At 37.4% G+C, this 19,726-nt stretch overlaps 4 protein-coding genes across 5 annotated transcripts; 2 read left to right on the top strand and 2 right to left on the bottom strand.

Annotated features, from left to right (window-relative positions):
* Positions 1 to 3,308: 3,308 nt before the first annotated feature.
* Positions 3,309 to 4,178, top strand: LOC18598159 (putative phytosulfokines 6). Its single transcript, XM_007027561.3, has 3 exons — positions 3,309 to 3,570; positions 3,676 to 3,752; positions 3,867 to 4,178. The coding sequence occupies exons 1-3, from the start codon at positions 3,474 to 3,476 to the stop codon at positions 3,972 to 3,974; spliced, it is 282 nt and encodes a 93-aa protein (XP_007027623.1). The 5' UTR covers positions 3,309 to 3,473; the 3' UTR covers positions 3,975 to 4,178.
* An 839-nt stretch (positions 4,179 to 5,017) lies between these two features.
* Positions 5,018 to 12,151, bottom strand: LOC18598158 (pre-mRNA cleavage complex 2 Pcf11-like protein). Of its 2 annotated transcripts, none has more exons than XM_007027558.3 (7): positions 11,298 to 12,151; positions 9,798 to 9,899; positions 9,307 to 9,564; positions 8,804 to 8,926; positions 8,266 to 8,727; positions 5,903 to 7,921; positions 5,018 to 5,760 (listed from the first exon to the last, which is right to left on the bottom strand). In XM_007027558.3, exons 1-7 carry the CDS (start codon positions 11,694 to 11,696, stop codon positions 5,746 to 5,748), a joined length of 3,378 nt encoding a protein of 1,125 aa, XP_007027620.3. In that variant the 5' UTR covers positions 11,697 to 12,151; the 3' UTR covers positions 5,018 to 5,745. The 2 variants fall into 2 exon arrangements, with proteins under 2 accessions (XP_007027620.3, XP_007027621.3); XM_007027559.3 differs by having other exon boundaries at positions 8,266 to 8,625.
* A 161-nt stretch (positions 12,152 to 12,312) lies between these two features.
* Positions 12,313 to 15,069, top strand: LOC18598157 (Ribosomal RNA processing Brix domain protein). Its single transcript, XM_007027557.3, has 7 exons — positions 12,313 to 12,419; positions 12,524 to 12,598; positions 12,695 to 12,898; positions 13,819 to 14,064; positions 14,147 to 14,389; positions 14,472 to 14,537; positions 14,638 to 15,069. The coding sequence occupies exons 2-7, from the start codon at positions 12,530 to 12,532 to the stop codon at positions 14,752 to 14,754; spliced, it is 945 nt and encodes a 314-aa protein (XP_007027619.1). The 5' UTR covers positions 12,313 to 12,419; positions 12,524 to 12,529; the 3' UTR covers positions 14,755 to 15,069.
* A 1,147-nt stretch (positions 15,070 to 16,216) lies between these two features.
* On the bottom strand, positions 16,217 to 19,074 carry HSFA3 (heat shock transcription factor A3). The gene is given in 2 exon segments (XM_007027556.3): positions 16,217 to 17,471; positions 18,322 to 19,074. Coding segments are annotated over 2 exon segments (1,479 nt in total). The 5' UTR covers positions 18,676 to 19,074; the 3' UTR covers positions 16,217 to 16,346.
* Between the last annotated feature and the right edge of the window lie 652 nt (positions 19,075 to 19,726).

Here is a 19,726-nt window from a genome sequence, read left to right as displayed (position 1 = left end):
TTCATTGATGTTTTAGTCTGAATAGAATTTGATATTCCGTAGCTCAACGTTCAACTCTTATCAGTCTGCATATTGATGGATGTTGATGCTTCTCATACTCGATCGTCAAAAGGAATTTTGTCCATTCTAAAAAAAAGTCAATGATAAATCAATCCTAACTCATTCATCATCAATTCATCATTTTGTGATAAATATTCATGAGAAATCTATTCAAGAATTAATTTTTTTAAAAAATTATATTCAAAGAATAAAATATTTTATGTTTTATATTAATATTGTGAATTCCAAATTTAAAGTATTCTTCTCTATAACCAAAATCATATATATAAACTCATTATTGTTTTCCAGTGTCAATCTCAATAAAAAAAAAAAAAACAATTTTGACATCTAATGCAATCACGAAAATTTTTATTTGTTATAAAATTGACGTTAGAAAAATATTACTACTAAGAAAAATGACTTTTTTATATCAAGTAATCCATAGCAAAGAACTTTCAAGTATCGTTTTAATTAAAGGTGCAGTTAAACCATTACCATTGATCGATACAACTCTTTAACATTATTAGAATTTTGTTGGTCAATAATATCTTATGTTTATGTGATATAAGAGTAGTGCATGTATGCATCAAGTTATTTTCATGAAAGGATGAAGTAAGGAAAAGAAGAGAAAAAACATGTGCAATAGGGATCCCCTATAATTTCTTCCTACGTGAGTTAAAACGTGCTCTCTTTTATAGATTCCAAACATTGCATTGGAGTTTGGAAAATTCTCACATCAATGTTGGGGGTGAGGAACGCAAGACAAGGACAAAGCAAAAAGCCCAACATTGATAAGTGGGGTGATCAACATTTTCTCTTTCATGGAAAAACCTCACTTTCCACCAAAACGTCTATTCCCAAGTGCTCTTTCCCTTTTTTTTTTTTTTTTTTGCTTTTTCTTTTCTAGCAGAACTTCAACCATTTGTAGCTTATCATTCTAAATTTTCAACTCGTTTAAAGCATCAAACAAAGTGATAGCTTTCACACAGTTAGACGACTGTACCTTTGGCAGTTCAATTATTGAAGCCAAATTTCAAACATTGAAAGGCATTGCACGGGGTTTTAATTTGGAATCATGAAATTCAGCAAAGGCCAAGTAGGCCCTCGATTGTATTGGCAACCTTTGATTTTGCATCACATGTAATGTGATCCAAATGGCAGCAGGCATGGTCCGACTCCAATACTCCACTATTCTTCCTACATTGATATTTACCATCTCCTTTGTCACTTTCCAATCTCTCTCTTTGCCTTTTCCTTTTTAGGTTTTCAATTCTCTGATTATGTGTGGTTTTAATTTAGAGATTGAATCCCAGGATTGACTTGTAATCTCTCCCTTCACTTTCACTTTGGAAAACTTCAGAACTTTCGAGATTCAGATTGCAACAAGTTCATGGATTCATACTTATTATGACAGCTTTTTCAAGAATAAGATGTTTACGTGCGTAATTTGGAATAGAATTAATGTGTATATATAACGCGGAATACGAATATAATCCTCGTGAGTGGGTTGTCATGTTTCTATTGCCTAACCAAAGACCAAAATAGACAAGCGTACTACCTGCTGGAGTCTCCTTTTTTCTGATTTTGTGTCGTTGAAACTTAGGCTCTAGGCTGTCTTGATTTCTTCGCCATGGGGCTTACAAAGCAATGACGCCAAATTATCACTCACCTAGTGTCACCTTACCTTTTTGCAATTTCAAGAAAAAATAAACATGTTAGCGAGCCCACCTTATTAAACAACAATATTACATTAAGTTAATATTTAAATCACACTATAAACTATTGTTTCTTCAATTCCCGGTGTCTTTACTCAAAGAAAATATATAAAACTTCATCCCAAATTTAGAATTTGGCTTCAAGAGGAGACGTGGACTTTGGTCTTTTTCTTTTCCACAGATTGGTCTGCTAAAAGTAATTAAAATTTAATCAAGCATGCATTGAAAAATATTGTAGTTTAATATTGTTTTCTTGACTTTAAGGACGACAATGAAAGTTACATAGCATTATCTACTAATAATCTTATACTTCATATATATCTTGGGAGTTGGTGAAGCTAAGCCTATTGACCTATATCTTGTTAGTTATCTGTTTTAGCAAGGAAATTAAAGCTCTAAATTAAGTCTAATTGGAGTCAAGGAGTACTAGTGGAATTATACAACATTACCTCTTTGGAATACATAGCAAGATGACATAGTCCTAGGATTATAGTTTTAAATTACCTCTTTGAGATCTTACAAAATGATTATAATACCAGTAGAGCGAAATGGGTTTCTTTTTAACCCTTCCTTTAATTCAGAATTGAACATCAATTCAACAGCGGCAAATATTCTTTCTTATGGTTAACATCCCCCTATTTTTGTTGAAAGAAAACATGAAATGAAATTACTGTGATTAAATAATCATTAAACTACTATGAATTAATCTGTAAATTAAGCCTGAAAAAAAGTAGTGAAAGCGTTATCACGTGAGTGTAACCAAGGAAAGTATGAAACATGGTACAAATGGGAAACAGCTGTCGGCCAAGTAATGGGTAACTAGTAGTATTATAGTCCACAGATTGACTTGTTGACGCTTTGGTAGGTCTTATCCTATTCCCTTCTACTTTGGTTTTCCACACAAAAAATTAAAAAAAAAAATGGTAAAGAAAATATTTGAGCCCAACTCCCTTTTCCCTTTGTAGAAAACAAAAATTATACTTCATTTCTTCTTAATCTTCTTGTTCACAGCTTGAAGGTGATTTTGGAGAATTGGGTCCCCACCACCACCACCACCACCAAATGGGGCAATGGGAAACAACAGCCACTTGCATATAATTCCGTGGGCTTTGGTGCCCTTCCTAGTCTTCATTCCCACATGATGATACTTTGATAATGAGCATTGTTAGGCGTATTTTAACCCTACATGTCAAAGTCTTCATACCTTTAAACACTATCTATCCTATATATGAACTGTTAACTGCAAAGGGATTTATGTGTGCATGTCATGTACATAAAATATGCATTTAGAACACTCGACCTATCCATTCCCAAGACAGATGATCCAATTTTAAAAACTCATACTACTCGAAACCAAACCATGTTTTGATTATGCATTCTAAATGCAAACAAAGGACAAATTTATATTTTTTTTTTCCATTTAATAAATAACCCTTAAAGAGAAAAAGATTGCAAATTAAAAGTAGGGGAGGGGGGGGGGGGGGGCCCACCAACTCTGTTGAGAGTTGTAACTGCCGTGTTAAGGATCTACATGTGACTTAAAGATCAGTTCACCGCAGCAGCAAACAAGCATCGCTCTGTCTCTCTGCTGCTATTTATACAGAGTAGCCTTTCTCCACTCTGCTTCATTCATATTTCCTGTCTTCTACCTCTCTCTCTCTCTCTCTTCCTTCTGTCTTTAAACAAAAAGAAAAAAGAAAGAAAACACGAGGAAAAGAAATGAAAGAAAAGTTTCTTGGGCTTATCACCTTTCTGCTCTTTGCTTTTCTTCTTTGCTCCTACTCAACCTCTGCTCGTCTCCTGGCGCAGAAACAAGGTAGGTTATTGACAAAAACCCCTTTGACTCTTTTTGATTTCTTTTCTCTGTTGGCCTTCATGGTTTGGTCTAAAAGATGTGCCAACTTGTAAAATTATTTTACAGGTGAGAAGGAGCTTAAAGCTAACCAGATCAATCAAGCTGGTTTATTGACTACAGATATGAAAGAAGATTTCTCAAACGTAAGAATTCCATCGTTTCTTGTCTTTGTTCACCCACCCTCTTTTTAGTAAAATCTCTGTTTGTTCTTCTTATTTATTTATGGGCTGATTAATTTGCTTTGATACGGGGTGCAGTTGATGGGATCAGAAGAGTGTCATGAGAAAGATGAGGAATGTCTGAAAAGAAGGATGATTGCAGAAGCTCATCTCGATTACATTTACACTCAACATCATAAGCCTTAGATAAAATAATCCATACAAGGTATATTATAGTATGTACTTTTATGCTCAATCAAGAGAAAAGTTGTGTTTAGTTATAAAGTTGTATGTAACTATCACCCAAGGACCAGGGCCAAGGCCAAGAAAGAAAAAGAATGTAACAACTACTATTATATATCACCATAGTGACTAGTAAAATATATGAATGCAAGGAATGATTAATAGTAATTTCATCTGTTCCAAGTTTGCTTGTTGAATGTTATGTGAACCCGGGATGAAAATTAAAGGAGAGGGCAAAGTATAAATGCTTTTCATTGCATGAAAGATCCTACTTGGAAGAAGAAAGGATAAAATATTTTTTCTTCACGTTGAAGTGTGCGAGCAAAGTGAGATTAATTCCTAGAAAACCAGAGGCAACAGAATTTTCTTGTGTGACGGAATTTGAAGTTAATTAATGGTGCAAAAGCATGAAAGATGATATTCGTCATCCTTATCAGTCAAACACAAAAGCATCAACGAATAGCAATAATGGAGAGATCGAGGTCCGTGACCTCAGTCCAGTGATGGGAAGGGTATCTGTCAACTGTCGCAAATTGGTCGAATATGCTTTTCTTCTGATAACGATGGTAACACGAAAAAAGCCCCAACAAAGTGAAACGCTTCTTATCTTCATTCCTTTGCTAAGAAGTTTACTGTAGTTTTGGTTTAGTACCTATGCAAAATTGTCTTAAGCAAACTCGTCCAAGAGTACATAGGAGAAACGCAAAGGAGACAGACAGAGAGAGCATAGGGAGAGAAAAAACACTGGAAGAAAACTGACACTGGCCTTCCAAGTTGTACGGCAAATAAGCAGCGATCAAATAAGCAAGTTCCACTTCTCATTTGACGAAGCAAAATAATTTCCCATTAATTCCCTTTTTTACCTACTCAACCAATATTTACTAAGCTTCATTTATCATTATCAATTATTGCAAATTCAGATAATATATTTACAAGTTAAAAGGATATTGCCGTCCTTACTCTTTCACATAATTCGTTCAAAAATATACGTCATGTGCCTCAACACATACTGCAAAGTTAAAAGTCTTATTAGGAGTAGCATGAGCCTAATAAAACTGCTTTAGCATGAACCCAATAAAACTGCTTAGCATGAGCCTAATAAGAAGCCACCAGATTCCAAAATTTTGTCCTCTGGCCAGTCAACAGGAAATCATGATCTTTAAAAGTAATGCAACTTGAGGAACAATGCTCACAACTAACAAGGTCAAAAACCACAGCTCCTAAAACAGGAGGTCAAAATTGATAAAAAGGAGAAAAATTGGAACAACAATAAACCAGAAAAGATCTGTTTCTTCTTCTTCACTTTCTTTTTCTTTCGAAGCCTTCTTTACATTCAATGTTAAACAGGCTCTTGCCAACAGCCAATTTCGAAGCTGAATCAACATGGTCTGATTGCCTTCTCCTTTATCAATTTCAAATCCGCTCCAGTGAAGTCAAAAACACAAAATATAACGCAACACATTAAACCCATTAGTGATGAAAATTAAGGCAAAAACTATCTGGTATTTATATGTACTTCTATCAGGCTATGACCTTCGAAAAGAAGAAAAAAAAACATAAGGAAAAAATGCGAGCAAAAACAACTAGTGATACTCTCGGCACCTTTCTAAGGCACAACAAAATTAGCATACAAGTGCCATTAAACATTTAAGCTATGGAAAAGTAAACCTGGATTCTTTCATCAGGTTCTCATAATGGCACAGCAAGTGATGGCTCGATTTTTCACCTTAAAGTGTTATTCTTCATTTTCCTAACAAGAAGTGACACTGACAATCAGGTGACAAAAACATAGGGAAAAATGAATCAAATAGAGCAGAAACATTTTAACTAATAAAAAAGTATGGTAAGCATGTTAACAAATGGTAACCATGTTAAAAGACAAAAGACCTTACCAATTTAACACCACCAGCCAGTCCCAAGTCATGAACTGAACTTTCTGATATACAATTTGCATGCACAATAGGACCATTGCCTGCACTCCCATTTGTAGTTCCTACCTCACCATCCTTTGATGGGATAGTCAAGTATACTGCTCCCTTAAACATCCATTCTCCCCTGATCTGGCAGAAATAATCTTCAAATAACTCACCACATAACATGCATGCATACTGATTTTCGTCAGCAGGAACCATAAGCTCACTCTTTGCTGTCGTCTTTTCCAACTGGTTCACAGAACCAGTTGATTCAAATGCAAATTGCCCTGGCTTTCCACCAATCCAATCATCTGACCTAGCATACCATCCCCTCAAAGCCCTATTAGAACCTTCTGATTCAGTCTTTTTCATGGCATGGCACTCTAAGTGTCTATCAAGCCGTTCCTGAAGTTTAAGTCGAAGACCACATAAGCTGCAACAATGTGGAAGGTCATCCAATAATTTACTGATCACAGATGAATGAAATTCTCTGATTACATCTGGCCTGAATTCTAATCCTATAAGGTTTTCTTCTTCCATTGCAGCGGACTGATGTAAGGCAACTGAACTTTTTGTAGCAGGTTCAGCAAATGATACCTCATCCATGGTGGAGGAACTAGGATCATCCGATGAACTTGGAATGGAAGAAGCTGGCAAAGGGCTACTGGTAGAAATGCCTGAGCTCTGGTTCGGTGATTCAGTTGGCATCTCCATTCCCAGGCTCTCCTTCTGCATTTGAGTATGCCTCTCCATTCCCAAGCTCTCCTGCATTTGAGTAGGCCTCTCCATTCCCAGGCTCTCCTGCATTTGAGTTGGTATCTGATGAGACAAGAGAGATGAAGCATCCTTCTTTGATGCAGATATCAAACCTTTTGCAACTAATGAGCTCAAAAGGTTGGATATTGGGTTTGAAGCCTTGCTTTCTGCATCTGATGTTTGTGCGGGGGCATTACTAACAAGAGCAGGTGGTGGTGGCCCAGGAGGCAGTGGTGGCTGTTCTACTTTTCCCTGAGAACTATTTGTAGTTGCTGCTAATGCATCGTGGGAAGCAGAACCTGATGAAGTCCCAGAATCAACCCTCAGGCCAGAGGATGTGAAAACAGCAGGCGGAGGCCCATTTGGAAGAGGAGGCTGCGATGGTATTTGCCCCACATCTTGAGAAATCTTATTTGGAAGGCTGCCAGTAAATGAATTGCTGGAGAGGATTCCACTCTTCATGACAGCAGCCAAGAGACTACTTGTACTTGACAGTTCTGAAGTTCCAATAGCAAGTGGATTGGCTTGCTCTGATGCAATTCCCAGTGTTGAGGCTGCTCCTACTTTGGAGATCTGAGACGGAAGTGGCTTCTGAGTCTGACTAGAAGGTTCAGCCTGCACAGAGTCTGGTTGTGGTGGTTGTCCAAAGGGATAATGACAGCTTGGTTGATATGAAGAAATCAAAGCAGATGAAGCCTGAGAAGAGTGTTTATGAGACCCAACATTCAACTTTCCAGAAAAATGGGATGGTTTTGGATCAGTACGAGGCAGGGAATGAGCTTGTGGATAGTCTTGCTCGGCCAATTTCTGTAACTGTTGATGGGGATGGCGTCCAGGAAATGACGGTGAAGGTGAATGCTGGCGCATAGGAGACTGTTCAGGTGGTGATGCAGTTCCCAGGGGCTGAAAACGCTGCTGTCCTAAAGTACTAGTGGATCCTGATGCTACATTTGCCAAAATCTTTTGTGGTCGCATTCCTATCCTGGCCAGGGAAGAACTTGCACCTGTAGGCAACCCACCAATAGTGGCAGAATAGCTCTCAGAATGGCCCAAATTATTAGTGGGCAATCCATCTGTTTTATTTGACTCTAGCAATGGCCATGCAGATGAAATCCTGCGCCCATAAGAAGTTTTGTCCTTCTGCTCAGTGGATAATGAATCAGCAGTAGTTTCTCTTTCTCTATCAAACCTTGACCCCACATCATGAACACTTTGTGCTTTGCGGAGCTGAGTTTCAAAATCCTGCCATTGAGAACGTAACCCAGATAATTACTCCAGAAAATAAACACCTAGAGCAATGAAATGAAGAAAACTAGAAAAGAAAAAAGATGAACAATGAAAACAACCATAACATTCCTCTGCCAATTAACAAAACCCGACTCCAATAATGCATTATTATATTTACATTTTCATATACATATTGATGACTGCAGTTAATCTTAAGTCCTAGACGTATACCTCACACAAGATGTAAACAGTATAGGGTACCAAAAGACTAAAGAGTGTAAACATACATAATGGAAATGTTTCCAGCCAATAAAATTATTAATAAAATTTAATCCAAAGTCCTTTTCTTGCAAGCTTACCAACTTTTCTGAAACATCAGGAGTCCAGTGATCTTTCCTCGAGTTATTAGAGATATTGGCTGCATCATGTTCTGACAATCTAGAGTGCATCTCCCACATAAACTCTTCTTCCTCAGAGTTTTTCCAGCTGCTAGACAATCCACTACTGCTTCTACCAGCAATGTTCTTAGTTGCCTGTAAACGAGGATCAGCATTCACAGATTTGGATGCTGAGTAATTTTGAGATCCATGCTTAATATTAAAACCATTCCTTTGGCTGGAAATCATCTCAGTAACACTGCTTGTAGCTCCATACCAAGGCCTATCATTCCCTTGATCAGTAACCTTCCCACCAGTTCTTCCAACTCCCATGCCAGGAGTCTGTAAAAGATCAGAGCCATAGTCATAATCACCAAATGTAGCACCAATGTTCTTCTCACGAACAGGCTCGTTAAACATGTCTCTATGAGAACGCTGAATGTTCTGACAATTTTAAAATATCAGCACAGAGTGAAAATAGATGAACAGATTATAACAAAATTTAAAATGCTTCACATACATTCATTTTAACAGAAGGATCTACATATGGCCGCCCAGCTGTAATGGCTGCTCTATCTGGCCTCTCAGAATCCTCCTTTGAACTGGACATTGTCTCAGTCATATCATTGACCATACCTTTTACCTTCAACACATAAAACCAAATCAACAGAAAAGCCCTTATAATACAAGCATTAAGATCTGAATTTATCACTTCACACAGATAGATGTATGAAGTCGATGATGAGAAGGAAGAAAAAACTTGGCAACGGTGGCATTGACATAGATGCTTCCATTTAAAGAACTACAAAGGACTGATATAGAGAAATTCTCAATTTTGGATATAAATCCTAAATGATTGAAGGTGAAATAAAAAAAAATAAAAAACGATTGAGAAAAAGCATTTAAAATGCGCACTTCTTAAACACGAGCAGACCTCCAACCTCCATAAATGCTTCACAAATATACTGTATAAAATCCAATGGATAGCATATCAAAAAAGGAAAAGAAGACTCTAGAATTTACCCTGCTTGACTGTTGAAGACGCTGTTTCTCTAGATACTTCGGATTTACATGAATGCTATGTGGTGGACGCTGTGACAGTGGATCAGGTCTAGATGTTGTGGTTCCTGAAGATGAACCATTTATCATAGGAGCAAATCCAAGTTCCTTTTCAATCATTTGGAGAGGCTGAGGGGGGAATACCCCTTTCCATGTTCCAAAAAGATGACGCATACTCTGATGCACAGGAGGATCAACTTGTCTATATGCTTTGCAGAACACCTAAAACCAGCAGTCAAATTGGTAGAATTATTACACTTGCAACGTGAGCATCAACACATTCTAGATAAACAAAAAGAACTTTTCAGCATTTGAAAGAGTTTGAGACTTTGAGCACATAAATGTGGCAAGGAAGGATATATATGTTAAATGATAAGCATTTCATTGGTCAAATAGTCTTCTGCAGTTTTTCACACAAAGCGACGATGGAGCCAGAAAAAGAATGAAAATCTAACCTCAGGTAACCTGGCAGCGAAATATTTAATGTAATCTCTCCCAATATTCTTTACAATACTGTCTAAAAGATAAAGTGATGGCAGCTTTTGGTCACTGGGAACCTGCAAAGTCATTTTTTTTATCAGCTCTCAAACCACAAAAGTACACCTTCATTGGACTAATTCTTCTTCAAAATATTAACCACATCCATAATACCAGCAATGTTGTAATGAAAAGACAGCAAGGTAAAGGAGGGATATGGATTGCAAACAGAAAAAATAAAATGAACCAAATCTTTCATTCTCCTCATAATCAAGAAAAAGGTTTCACTGTGAAGATTTTCCATCAGTAAACAAAGTTTTCGAATGCATCCTTGCTACCAAAAATAGCAGCCTTTTAACTTCATCAGCCTAAGTGTTCAATTGCGCTTCCCTTAGAACCTGACTTTGTCATATCTGTTTACAATTTCATCTTCTTCCCTTGTCTTTCTTCACTTTCTATCTGGTTGCAGACTTTTAGATTAGCTCCATCTCAGAGTATGCATTCTTTTAGATCCAAGTAATTCACATCTGAGGCACCATTTAATCTTGGAAAGCTGATCTTCACCATTTGCCGATGGGAAACCCATGAGTGCAGGAAACAACAACAAACTCAGCTAAAGCACTTAACGTGGCCTTAACATTTGTAATTCTATTTCTTCATCTCAGCATCCAAATGTGATTTGAGCATAACAAAAGAATTGCTAGGAAGAGATAATTACAAGTAAGTGGGAAAGTGCTACACTCACTTAATAAGGTAAAAAGGAAATAGAGATGAACAAAAAAGGAACAGCATACAAGGATATTGCTGTTGAAAAACCCAACTGCAAATGTATAATGGAAAAAACCAAACTGCAAATGTATAATGGCTTTATCAGATTCCAAACCCAACACAATTCATTTCCCATGAAATTGTAAAATTCAGAAGATATTGGCTCTCTTGACCTTTCATTATTGTAAAAACTTTCCCATCTCTATGATCAAGTAGCTGGCTGTTTACAAATTGTGGGGCATTTAGAAACATATTAGGTCCACGAAATATTAGCATGCACATCCAAGAAACCATTAAATTTGCAGGCAGCAAGGCCTTAGGTTGTAATTGTGTAGACTATAGAGGAGGCAATCGCATCACATCATTAGCATCTCTCACACTGCGGTTGTTAATTAGAAAGATTCACCCAACAGTTTACCATCATCATTGTACTCTCACCACCTGATACGGTAATATAAAATCTGAACTCAAAACAACTATACAAAACATTTTAACAAATCCACACTGAAGACACATATTGATTACTGCAAAACAAAAAGGAATCCATTAATCCAATTTACACTTACAATCCAACTTATCTTTTCCTCTTCTCTTTTTCCTTTTTTTCTTCCCACAGTATAGAAGCACAGAAATTTATTTCGATGTACAATTTAATTTCAAACAAAAGGTAAAACTTTTAACGCATAAGGCACAGCTAAAACTGAGTTCACCTCAAGAATGTTGGCGCAGACAGTAGAAGCAATCGCCTTGGCGGCGTGAAGATTCTCACCAGCGATTATCGTCAAGTTAGTTATAATCGGTTTTGAGTTAAAAGTCAGCTCAGCTAACGCCGTCTTGTACTGGCTAACTAACTCTTGGTGCTGCTGCTGTTGTTGCTGATGTGGCACTGGTTGTGGCTCGTAAGCTCCGCCGCCGCGGCTCAAATCACCGGTCTCGGAATCAGTGGACCGGAATCTTAAAGCAGAGGCGGCACCAACTGGGTTCGGCCGTTGGGGAAAGGGCCGACCGTTAGGGTTTGGAGCGAGGTCTTCGGTTAACCGCGGTTTTTTTAAACCGAGTTCTCTTGATCTATCAAATGATCTACGCTGATTCTCCATATTGATTAACATATAAGCAAATCAAAACCCTAAATTCCTAAATCCCTAAATCAATAACCAGTAACCACTCGTTTTTTTTTTCATTTACATCAAATCCAAAATATTAAAAGAAAAAAGAACTGAAAGAATACAAAAAGAAATCTAAATCGAAAATTAAAAACATGAAAAACCCTATTGTACAAGGATAGCAAAGAATAAAACCCTAATTCTAATGATGTACAGAAAAAGAATTTTAATTTAATCTGTAAAGATGGAGCTGAGAGTTTCCGATCAAAAGACAACGAAAGAGAGGGAATTAAGGATTGATTGGATGGGAGGATTTTTAGAGTGAGAGGGGGTGAGGGGACAGAGAGTGAAGCGAGAGAGGGAGCGATGTCGAACAGAGAAAATCAAAGGGGAGTGTCAAGGGTTAGATGTAAATTTTGAAAGTTAGGAGGCTAAAATGTTTACCTTAGATGGTAAGTTCGGGCGTTTCAATAATGGAGAGGACGATCGGAAAAAGGATAGGATTGTCTGGTAAGCGCTGCTGGGCCGCTGGCCGTCCCTTAAAACTAAAAGAGAGAACACAAACCCAACCCAGCAATTGGGCATAAATCTCACAACAAAGCCCAATCAAAAGCCCATATTTTTACCGACAAAAATCTAAAACCCCAACTTCAACAACCTAACTGTAAGCAAAAACCCTAGCATCCCCATAGCCAGCACCACATCTCTTTGCCTCCGCTTTACTCTGTTGTGCGTTACCAGTTCTTCCGCTCCCCGTTGTTTAAAATTTTATATTAAATCCAAGTTTTTTCAAATAAAAGTTTTTATCTTTATTTGCGTCCTTATTGTTGCAGGCAATCATGATGAGAATTAAAACTCCCAAGAAAGGCAGAGTCAAAAGGGAATTAGAAAAACGCGCTCCAAAGCTTGTAAGTGTTTTTAAAATTTCTGTCAAATTTTTAATGAACATATGTGTGTGTGTGTGCGTGTATAAAATGGGTTCTTATTGGAATTGTATTTGGCAGGTTGAAACAGGGAAGAAGACGCTGATATTACAGGGTACAAAGACGAGCAGCATATTGAATGCTGTGTTGAGTGAAATTTGCCATTTGAAGAAAGGTGGAGTTGTGAGATACACAAGGAAGAATGATAATATAAGGCCTTTTGAAAGTGGGGGTGAAACTTCGTTGGAGTTCTTTTCTCTCAAAACTGATTGCAGCATTTTTGTTGTGAGTAATAAACCCCGCAGCTTCAATTTTTTTTTCTTTTCTGTTGATTTCTACGGTTTACGCTCTTTTAAAGTAGCCGATGTTATAAATTTATTATGTTAGCTTGAGAAATGGTAAATTTGGTTCTTGGTATAGGAAGTATTTTGAAGGACTCTATTGATCATCATGATTTTACCTTCTTGTTAAGCCTAGTTATGAAGTATGTCTAACTCCTCATTTGTTTCGAGCTGAGATTTTAAAACATCAATGCTTCTCATTGCTCAATTGGTAGTGGCCATTTGAGAAAATATTTTTATGATCCCTCCTTGTTTTCATTGAGTTTACAAGTAAATTTCATAGATGATAACTAAAGTTCTACCGTTTTCCAATTTTGCTTACTGAATTTTAATTCATCCCAATTAGGTCACTGAACTTTTTAAAGTGTGCCAAATCTGGTCATCATAAGTAATTTCATCCAAAATAATGACATAATTTCTAGTTAAGCAATTGCATCATTTAAAAAAGTTCATGTTAACTTTTGTGATCGATTTTTCTTTCTCATCATTTTTGTTTCTTAGTTTTGTTAGAATGGAAAAATCTAAGAAAATAATGAAAAAATAAAGAAACTGATAAAGACAAAAAAGGGGATATCTTTTCATTGATTTTTTAATAACATGACTACTTAAATGGTTACTATGTCATTTTTTTTTCATTAATTTCAACTGAATCTGTTAAAGTGACCATATTGGGTACAATTTAAAAAGTTTAGTGACCAAATGGGAACAAATTGAAGTCCAGTGAGCAAAGTGGGATAAGGGTATAAGTTAGTGACCGTGTACTACTTTTGCTATTGTTAAGGATATGCCCTCCCACTTACATAATTACATTTTATGCTAGCAGTTTTGTAATCATCTTTGTGGTTATTTTCCTTGTGCATGCAGTATGGTTCACACTCAAAGAAGCGACCCAACAATCTTGTTATAGGGCGAACATATGATCACCATATTTATGATCTTGTAGAGGTTGGGGTTGAAAATTTTAAATCCATTGAATCATTCACTTATGACAAGAAGCTAGCTCCACTGATGGGATCAAAGCCTTTCATTGCTTTTGTTGGAGAAGGATTTGAGAATGTAGATGAGCTGAAACATTTGAAGGAAGTTTTGCTCGATCTTTTGCGGGGAGAGGTGTGTCTGCAGCTTTTTGCACTTAATTTTTTTGCTATTTATAGAAAGAATTTTCATATGGACATCTCTTCTATTAATGCAGGTTGTGGAGAATATAAATCTTGCTGGGTTGGACCGTGCTTATGTATGTACAGCAATATCTTCAAATAAGGTATACCTTTCACATTGTGCATTGCGGCTGAAAAAGTCTGGCACTGTAGTTCCAAGGATGGAACTGGTAGAAGTAGGCCCCTCCATGGATTTGGTGGTTCGGCGTCATCGCCTTCCAAATGAAGGCTTGAGGAAAGAAGCTATGAAAACAGCTAAAGATCAACCTAAGAAGAAGGTACAGTGAATATGCCCAGTAACTCTACCCTGCTTTACAATGAGTTGTTTCAGTTAAATGAACTTTTTTTGTTGCTTCACAGATCAAAAATGTTAGCACAGATGCTGTACAAGGGACAATTGGGAAGATCTATATTCCCGATCAGAAGGTAAGAAAACAATTGTTTAAGGCTAAATATGTCAATCTTACATGTTTTTTCTCCATAATTTTGGGCCAATTTTCAATTGAATGATACTTGTTGCTAATAGATTGGAGATATGGCTTTGCCGAACAAAGCCAAGGGTGTGAAGAGAGAGCGCCGTGAAGCTAAGAAGAAAGAGGCTAATGAGCATGCCTCAAAAAAGCAGAAGGAAGAGTCTGAGTAGCCTTCGGATGTGTGCTATGCCTTTAACTTTCCTATCTTATACTCGTTGCCTGCCAAATTTTTGCTCTGGGGCCGTCAGTTCTCCGAAGTGAAATCAAATGTAACGAATGGGGTAGATATTGGAAGCCGACATTTTCACCCGTCGCTGTTTCAATCATGTAACCTATTAAATATGTTTAGGTGTTTATGTTGGATTGTTACATTTAGTTCAACCTTACATTTTCTGAAAAAAAAAAAAAAGAAGAGAAAAGCTGTAACAAAAGTATTTTGCTCATGAGTCATTCAATTTTGAAATAGAGAGTGAAAGTTTCCTCTATTTTACATTTCTTTTAGGCAGTAGCAAAACTGCAGCCAACTACTGTATTAGTTTTTGTACAATTTCGCTTCTTGTACCGCATAGGAATATTTGGCAAAAGAAATGCATAGGAAACTTACTGAAAATTCACGGTACAGAGGGAAGTGCAATGGTTGTAATAATTCGCTATTGACGGAAGAAACCGTTGCCTTTCTACCACTTATCCAAACCAAAAAAGTACAAAAAAATATATATGGTAGCCCTTGTACCAGACCATGGGTACTCTTAATCCCAACATCTGGCACAGAATTTATAAAAGCAAGAAAATTGTAGCAGTTGCGAATGTTGCTGGAGATCCTTCATCAATAGTTGATCCCTCTGACCCTGTTCATCGCAGCTCAACAACCTCCATCTATAGGAATACGATATGACTTGTAGAGGATTTTTACGTAAGTGATGACTCCTAAAACAAACATGCATAGATAGCACCAATGGAAGCACACAATTCAACATTTTGATTAGCCGAAAGCAAAGTAATAAAATATTAAAACCTTCCTAACATTTACAATCTGCCGATACACATATCGAGGACCAGGTACACATCAAATTTCTCTGAGAATTACACTACTTCCTGAGGTTTCTGAATTCTTTGCCTAATTATTCAAATACACTAGATTAGATGCCATGTACACAAATGCAAGGTTACTCAGGATATCTATCTAACAGTCATAACAATCGCATAACTGGCCAGTTACAGACAGTTTAAAAGCATATATACAACCAACAAATGAAGCAAACCCTACACCCATGGTGAAATTGTCAATCAAGTTCTAAAGTCATGCAAGTGACTGACAATAATGCAACCACAGAAAAACAATAATCAAGATGTCATTTCTTACCGGACATTCACATGCCAGTCCTGCCAAATAGGGGATTAATAATATGCCACCAAGCCATATGGATGCGTAATACTTCAACTCAACCTGCAGTGTCATAACTCAAACGTATCTTTAAGTGGGAAAACCTGCATTTTCAAGTGCAACCCCTTATATGGCACAGCAACAGAAAAAATTCGATTCACAAGAGTTAGCTTATAACAGAAGCTACCACGCTTCCCAATCAAAATTCAACAATAAAAAGAACAGAAACCTGTACTGCTAATAATATATATTTGAAAAAAGAATCTGCATTCAATTAATATGTTCATAAATCAATTGTCCAAAAGACCCTCATCCTAGTAACTGAAAATAATTATGATCCACAAAGGCATCATCTGCCAAAGCAAATGAACCCTTTTATTAATCAGTCTTCTTAGACCTATTATCTTCTGGCTGGCCAGCTCGACTCTAAGTCTCAGGATTATCAAAAGGAGATTCCTCAATTGGCCATTTATCAGTGCCTGAATCCTCTGCTGTTTGTACAAATCCCAGATCCCAGACATCAGGTAACTCGCCAGTCACTCCCAACTCAGGAATGTCGTAGCTTTCAAGATTACCCCATAACTCATTGCTAGAACTAGACATACCAGCAGTGACATCAAAACCCATGCTCCATATATCCTCATGTTTAGCAACAGTTTCACCAATAGAAGATGAGAACTCTGAGGAGCTCTTATGCTTCACTAATTCCTCTGGGAAAGAGACTAAATACCCTGGAATAACCTCTTGTTCTGAGCCTATTATGTTCTTCCCTTTGATATGGGAATCTTTGCTTCCCAAGGCTGATGTACCCTCTCCAACAAGCTCCGAGGTTCTAATATATCCATGTGCAACTGCTAACTCATCAGATACAACTACTTCATTATCGATTTGAAATGGCAAGCATTCTGCACCTAAATCAATTCCGTCTAGACCTTCAGGTAGATAATCTGGAGATTGTTCAACAGAAATTGGATTTGAGTCTGGGGCTGAAGAGGATATAGCAAGGTTTCTCCAATCAGGTTTGTACTCCACAAGCTGCCCTTCAACAGGTGGTTCTGAATTGAGCAGTTCAAGCTGCTGGTGCCTGACAAACTTCCTCCTCATCCTTGGAGAACCAAATTCTCCCTGTTCCTTCTTTTGTTTAAGGCGTGCTAAGAAAGCAGGATTCTGAAATAACTTCACTAAGAATGAAACCATTTGCTTCTGCCTTTTTTCTGCCGCTTGAAGCCTCTGACCCACTACTTCCACATTTCGAGCTGTACCCTGGTGGTGCTGCTGCAGATCCACTACTTCCTGCATCAACACACTCTTCTCCTTCCTTAACCTTTCTATTTCACCTTCCAATCCAGACCTTCCAGCTTCAGTAGAAGCTCCAAAGTAGTTACCAACCTGTTGTGATTGAGGTGACTTACGCCTCTGAATGTTCTTTAAAAGATGCCTCCTCCCTCGCTGAAAAGCTTCATTGGCAAATTCCCACTTATCAGTATCAATCTTACGAAACCCCTGAAACAATATCCAAAACGTATCAAGAATGAATGGGGGAAAACAGGATTGTTCTGAAAACCAAAAATATCAAGGTTATGATTCACATAAGTGAATTTAAAGCCATCAATTTTCAGATATCAGGAGCCAGATTGCACTATATAGATGATCTGGCTATCATGAGTCATGACATCAGCTCTCTTCAAAAAAAAAAAAAAGAAATTGTTAGACAATTACAGACTGTGAAAGCAAACTCAAGTTCTAACAAAATAGGACAAAAACAAATATTCCACCAGAACCCAAATTTCTACCTGCTGAAAATTAACTTCCATATCCAGCAGATATTCAGCAGAATGAAGTAAGCTGACCTCGAACAAGCTTAATCATTCTTTTAAAAATCTCCATTTTAATTACATTTACACTCAAAAGAATTCAAAAATTTAACATACATCCAATTCAACAGATAAATTTTACAAGAGATCTCAATACAAATAAACACATTAGAGCACAAAAGCTCAAGGGAACATAACATGAACAGCTCAATGCCACAATTTACCTGTACAACAAAACCATAAAAATTATATGTATACAAAATTTTCAAAGCACTTTAAATCAAAACAATGAATTTCATTAACCCCTTTTTTCAATTACAAAATTATGTACAACATTTTCATAATTTACAATGTTACAATAATGTTTACAAATCCCGCTTCTGCAATTACAGAATTCAATTTGCAGATTAAGCCTTAAACAATTGAAACAAAAATACATATAAAAACCAAACAAGAAAGCAAAAAAGAGGAAAAAAAAACATTTTTCTTTTTTTTTTTGTTTGGTTTTTTGTACGCTGTGTTATTGCAATAATACCCACATAAGTATTAAGCTGACGAACAAAGCTGGAGAAATTATTGTGCTTGAAATTCCGAGGAAGTATCAGCCTGGAAAACTCGAGCGGGTCCCAAACCACAAAGCTCTCTCCCGTCGGACCCCAAGAGATGATCGGATCCAAGGACGTGTCATCGACTAAATCAAACGTTTTCGACAGAAAAGGCGGGACTGGATTCCCCTGAAGAATTTCCAAAGGCCTAGGCACTCCGATAAACTCCTTTTCAGCTGGTGCTGATGTTGAAAAGGTCTCCAATTCCACTAATGGAGAAGGGAAAGGCAACGTTTGGGGTGGGTTAGGAGGGGAACTGGGGGAGCGTTTTTCGTCTTCTGGGTTCATTTGATTTTTGGAGGTAAACAAAGAGAGCTTTGGGTTTTGGTTTAAAGAGAAAAAAATGGGGTGGGAGGGGTTTTTCTAAGGGTTTATGCCGACAAACTGTTACGATAAAAATCTTGAAGGCGGTGGGGTGGGGGGACGAGGTTGGTTCGCCTTTTTCTTCAACGGCCACGGTAAAGTTAACTGATGTTGATTTCGACGCGGAATTTTTATAGGCCATTTGTTCTTGATCGCTGCAACAATTGAGATGTGAGAAAGAAAGGAGCGCCGACCTAAGTCTGGTAGTTTCCTGGCAGTTACTAGGGCTGGTTTTGCAGTATCAGATCTTTGTTGTGTGGTTAATTGGTCCGAAGGGAGCAGTTGGGGTCCACTGTTTGGTCCAGATATTTTTGTCACTCGGGTCTACCCACTCTTTCTCGTTTTCTCGTCTTCCTTTGTTTGTTTTCAACAGTTGAGGATTAGGAATGTTACGCATTGGAATGGATGGTCAACATACTTGGTGACGAAGCAAAGTCCTAAGTACTGGCCAATGAAATGGGTGGACCAATCATTTTATGAGAATTTATTGCCCACGTGATGTTACGGTTGCTGAATAATCCTTCCCTTCCGAAACTTGAATAATCATTCAACAGGCCGAAACAAAAACCGCATTGGATGATATTTCTTCCATCTGTATTAAACGACATGAGGAGGAGGTGGAGATGTCCTTTTTTTTTTTTTTTTTTCTTCATTTTTGGTTCATGAAATGTCAAATTCGTGACAGCAAAACTTGTCTTCTCAAACATCTATTCAACCAAACAAGTCACAAAATGAACTTCGAAAGACACCAAATTCAATACCAAACTCAACGCTCATTTTTCATTTTAAACAAGGAATACCGAATTCTTCCATTTGCGCATCTACATTCCTTTATGTCTATGCAATAGAAAAAGTTCCACCATTTTTCTTCCCTCTGTTTCGACCTTCTAGGGATAATGGGCCAAATCTCTTTCTGTTTCATTGGCTTTGAAAGATCCATATCAATCGGAGAAGAAAAAACCCACGTGATGTGAAA

Source organism: Theobroma cacao, chromosome 5 (genome assembly GCF_053813885.1).
Source record: "Theobroma cacao isolate CCN51 chromosome 5, ASM5381388v1, whole genome shotgun sequence".
NCBI lineage: Eukaryota > Viridiplantae > Streptophyta > Magnoliopsida > Malvales > Malvaceae > Theobroma > Theobroma cacao.
The sequence above is the reverse complement of the archived record's forward strand: the minus strand, read 5'-3'. Positions and strand labels throughout refer to the sequence as shown.

Bases quoted from the DNA above. Each gene is read 5' to 3' on its own strand.
- LOC18598159 (XM_007027561.3), top strand. From the start codon at position 3,474: ATGAAAGAAAAGTTTCTTGGGCTTATCACCTTTCTGCTCTTTGCTTTT. The intron at 3,571-3,675 runs GTAGGTTATTGA...ATTATTTTACAG, and splicing joins TCTCCTGGCGCAGAAACAAG to GTGAGAAGGAGCTTAAAGCT. The intron at 3,753-3,866 runs GTAAGAATTCCA...TACGGGGTGCAG, and splicing joins TGAAAGAAGATTTCTCAAAC to TTGATGGGATCAGAAGAGTG.
- LOC18598158 (XM_007027558.3), bottom strand. From the start codon at position 11,696: ATGTTAATCAATATGGAGAATCAGCGTAGATCATTTGATAGATCAAGA. The intron at 8,927-9,306 runs GTAAATTCTAGA...TATGTGTTGAAG, and splicing joins GTCTTCAACAGTCAAGCAGG to GTAAAAGGTATGGTCAATGA. The intron at 7,922-8,265 runs GTAAGCTTGCAA...TCTCAATGGCAG, and splicing joins CTGATGTTTCAGAAAAGTTG to GATTTTGAAACTCAGCTCCG.
- LOC18598157 (XM_007027557.3), top strand. From the start codon at position 12,530: ATGATGAGAATTAAAACTCCCAAGAAAGGCAGAGTCAAAAGGGAATTA. The intron at 12,599-12,694 runs GTAAGTGTTTTT...TGTATTTGGCAG, and splicing joins AAAAACGCGCTCCAAAGCTT to GTTGAAACAGGGAAGAAGAC. The intron at 14,538-14,637 runs GTAAGAAAACAA...TGTTGCTAATAG, and splicing joins TCTATATTCCCGATCAGAAG to ATTGGAGATATGGCTTTGCC.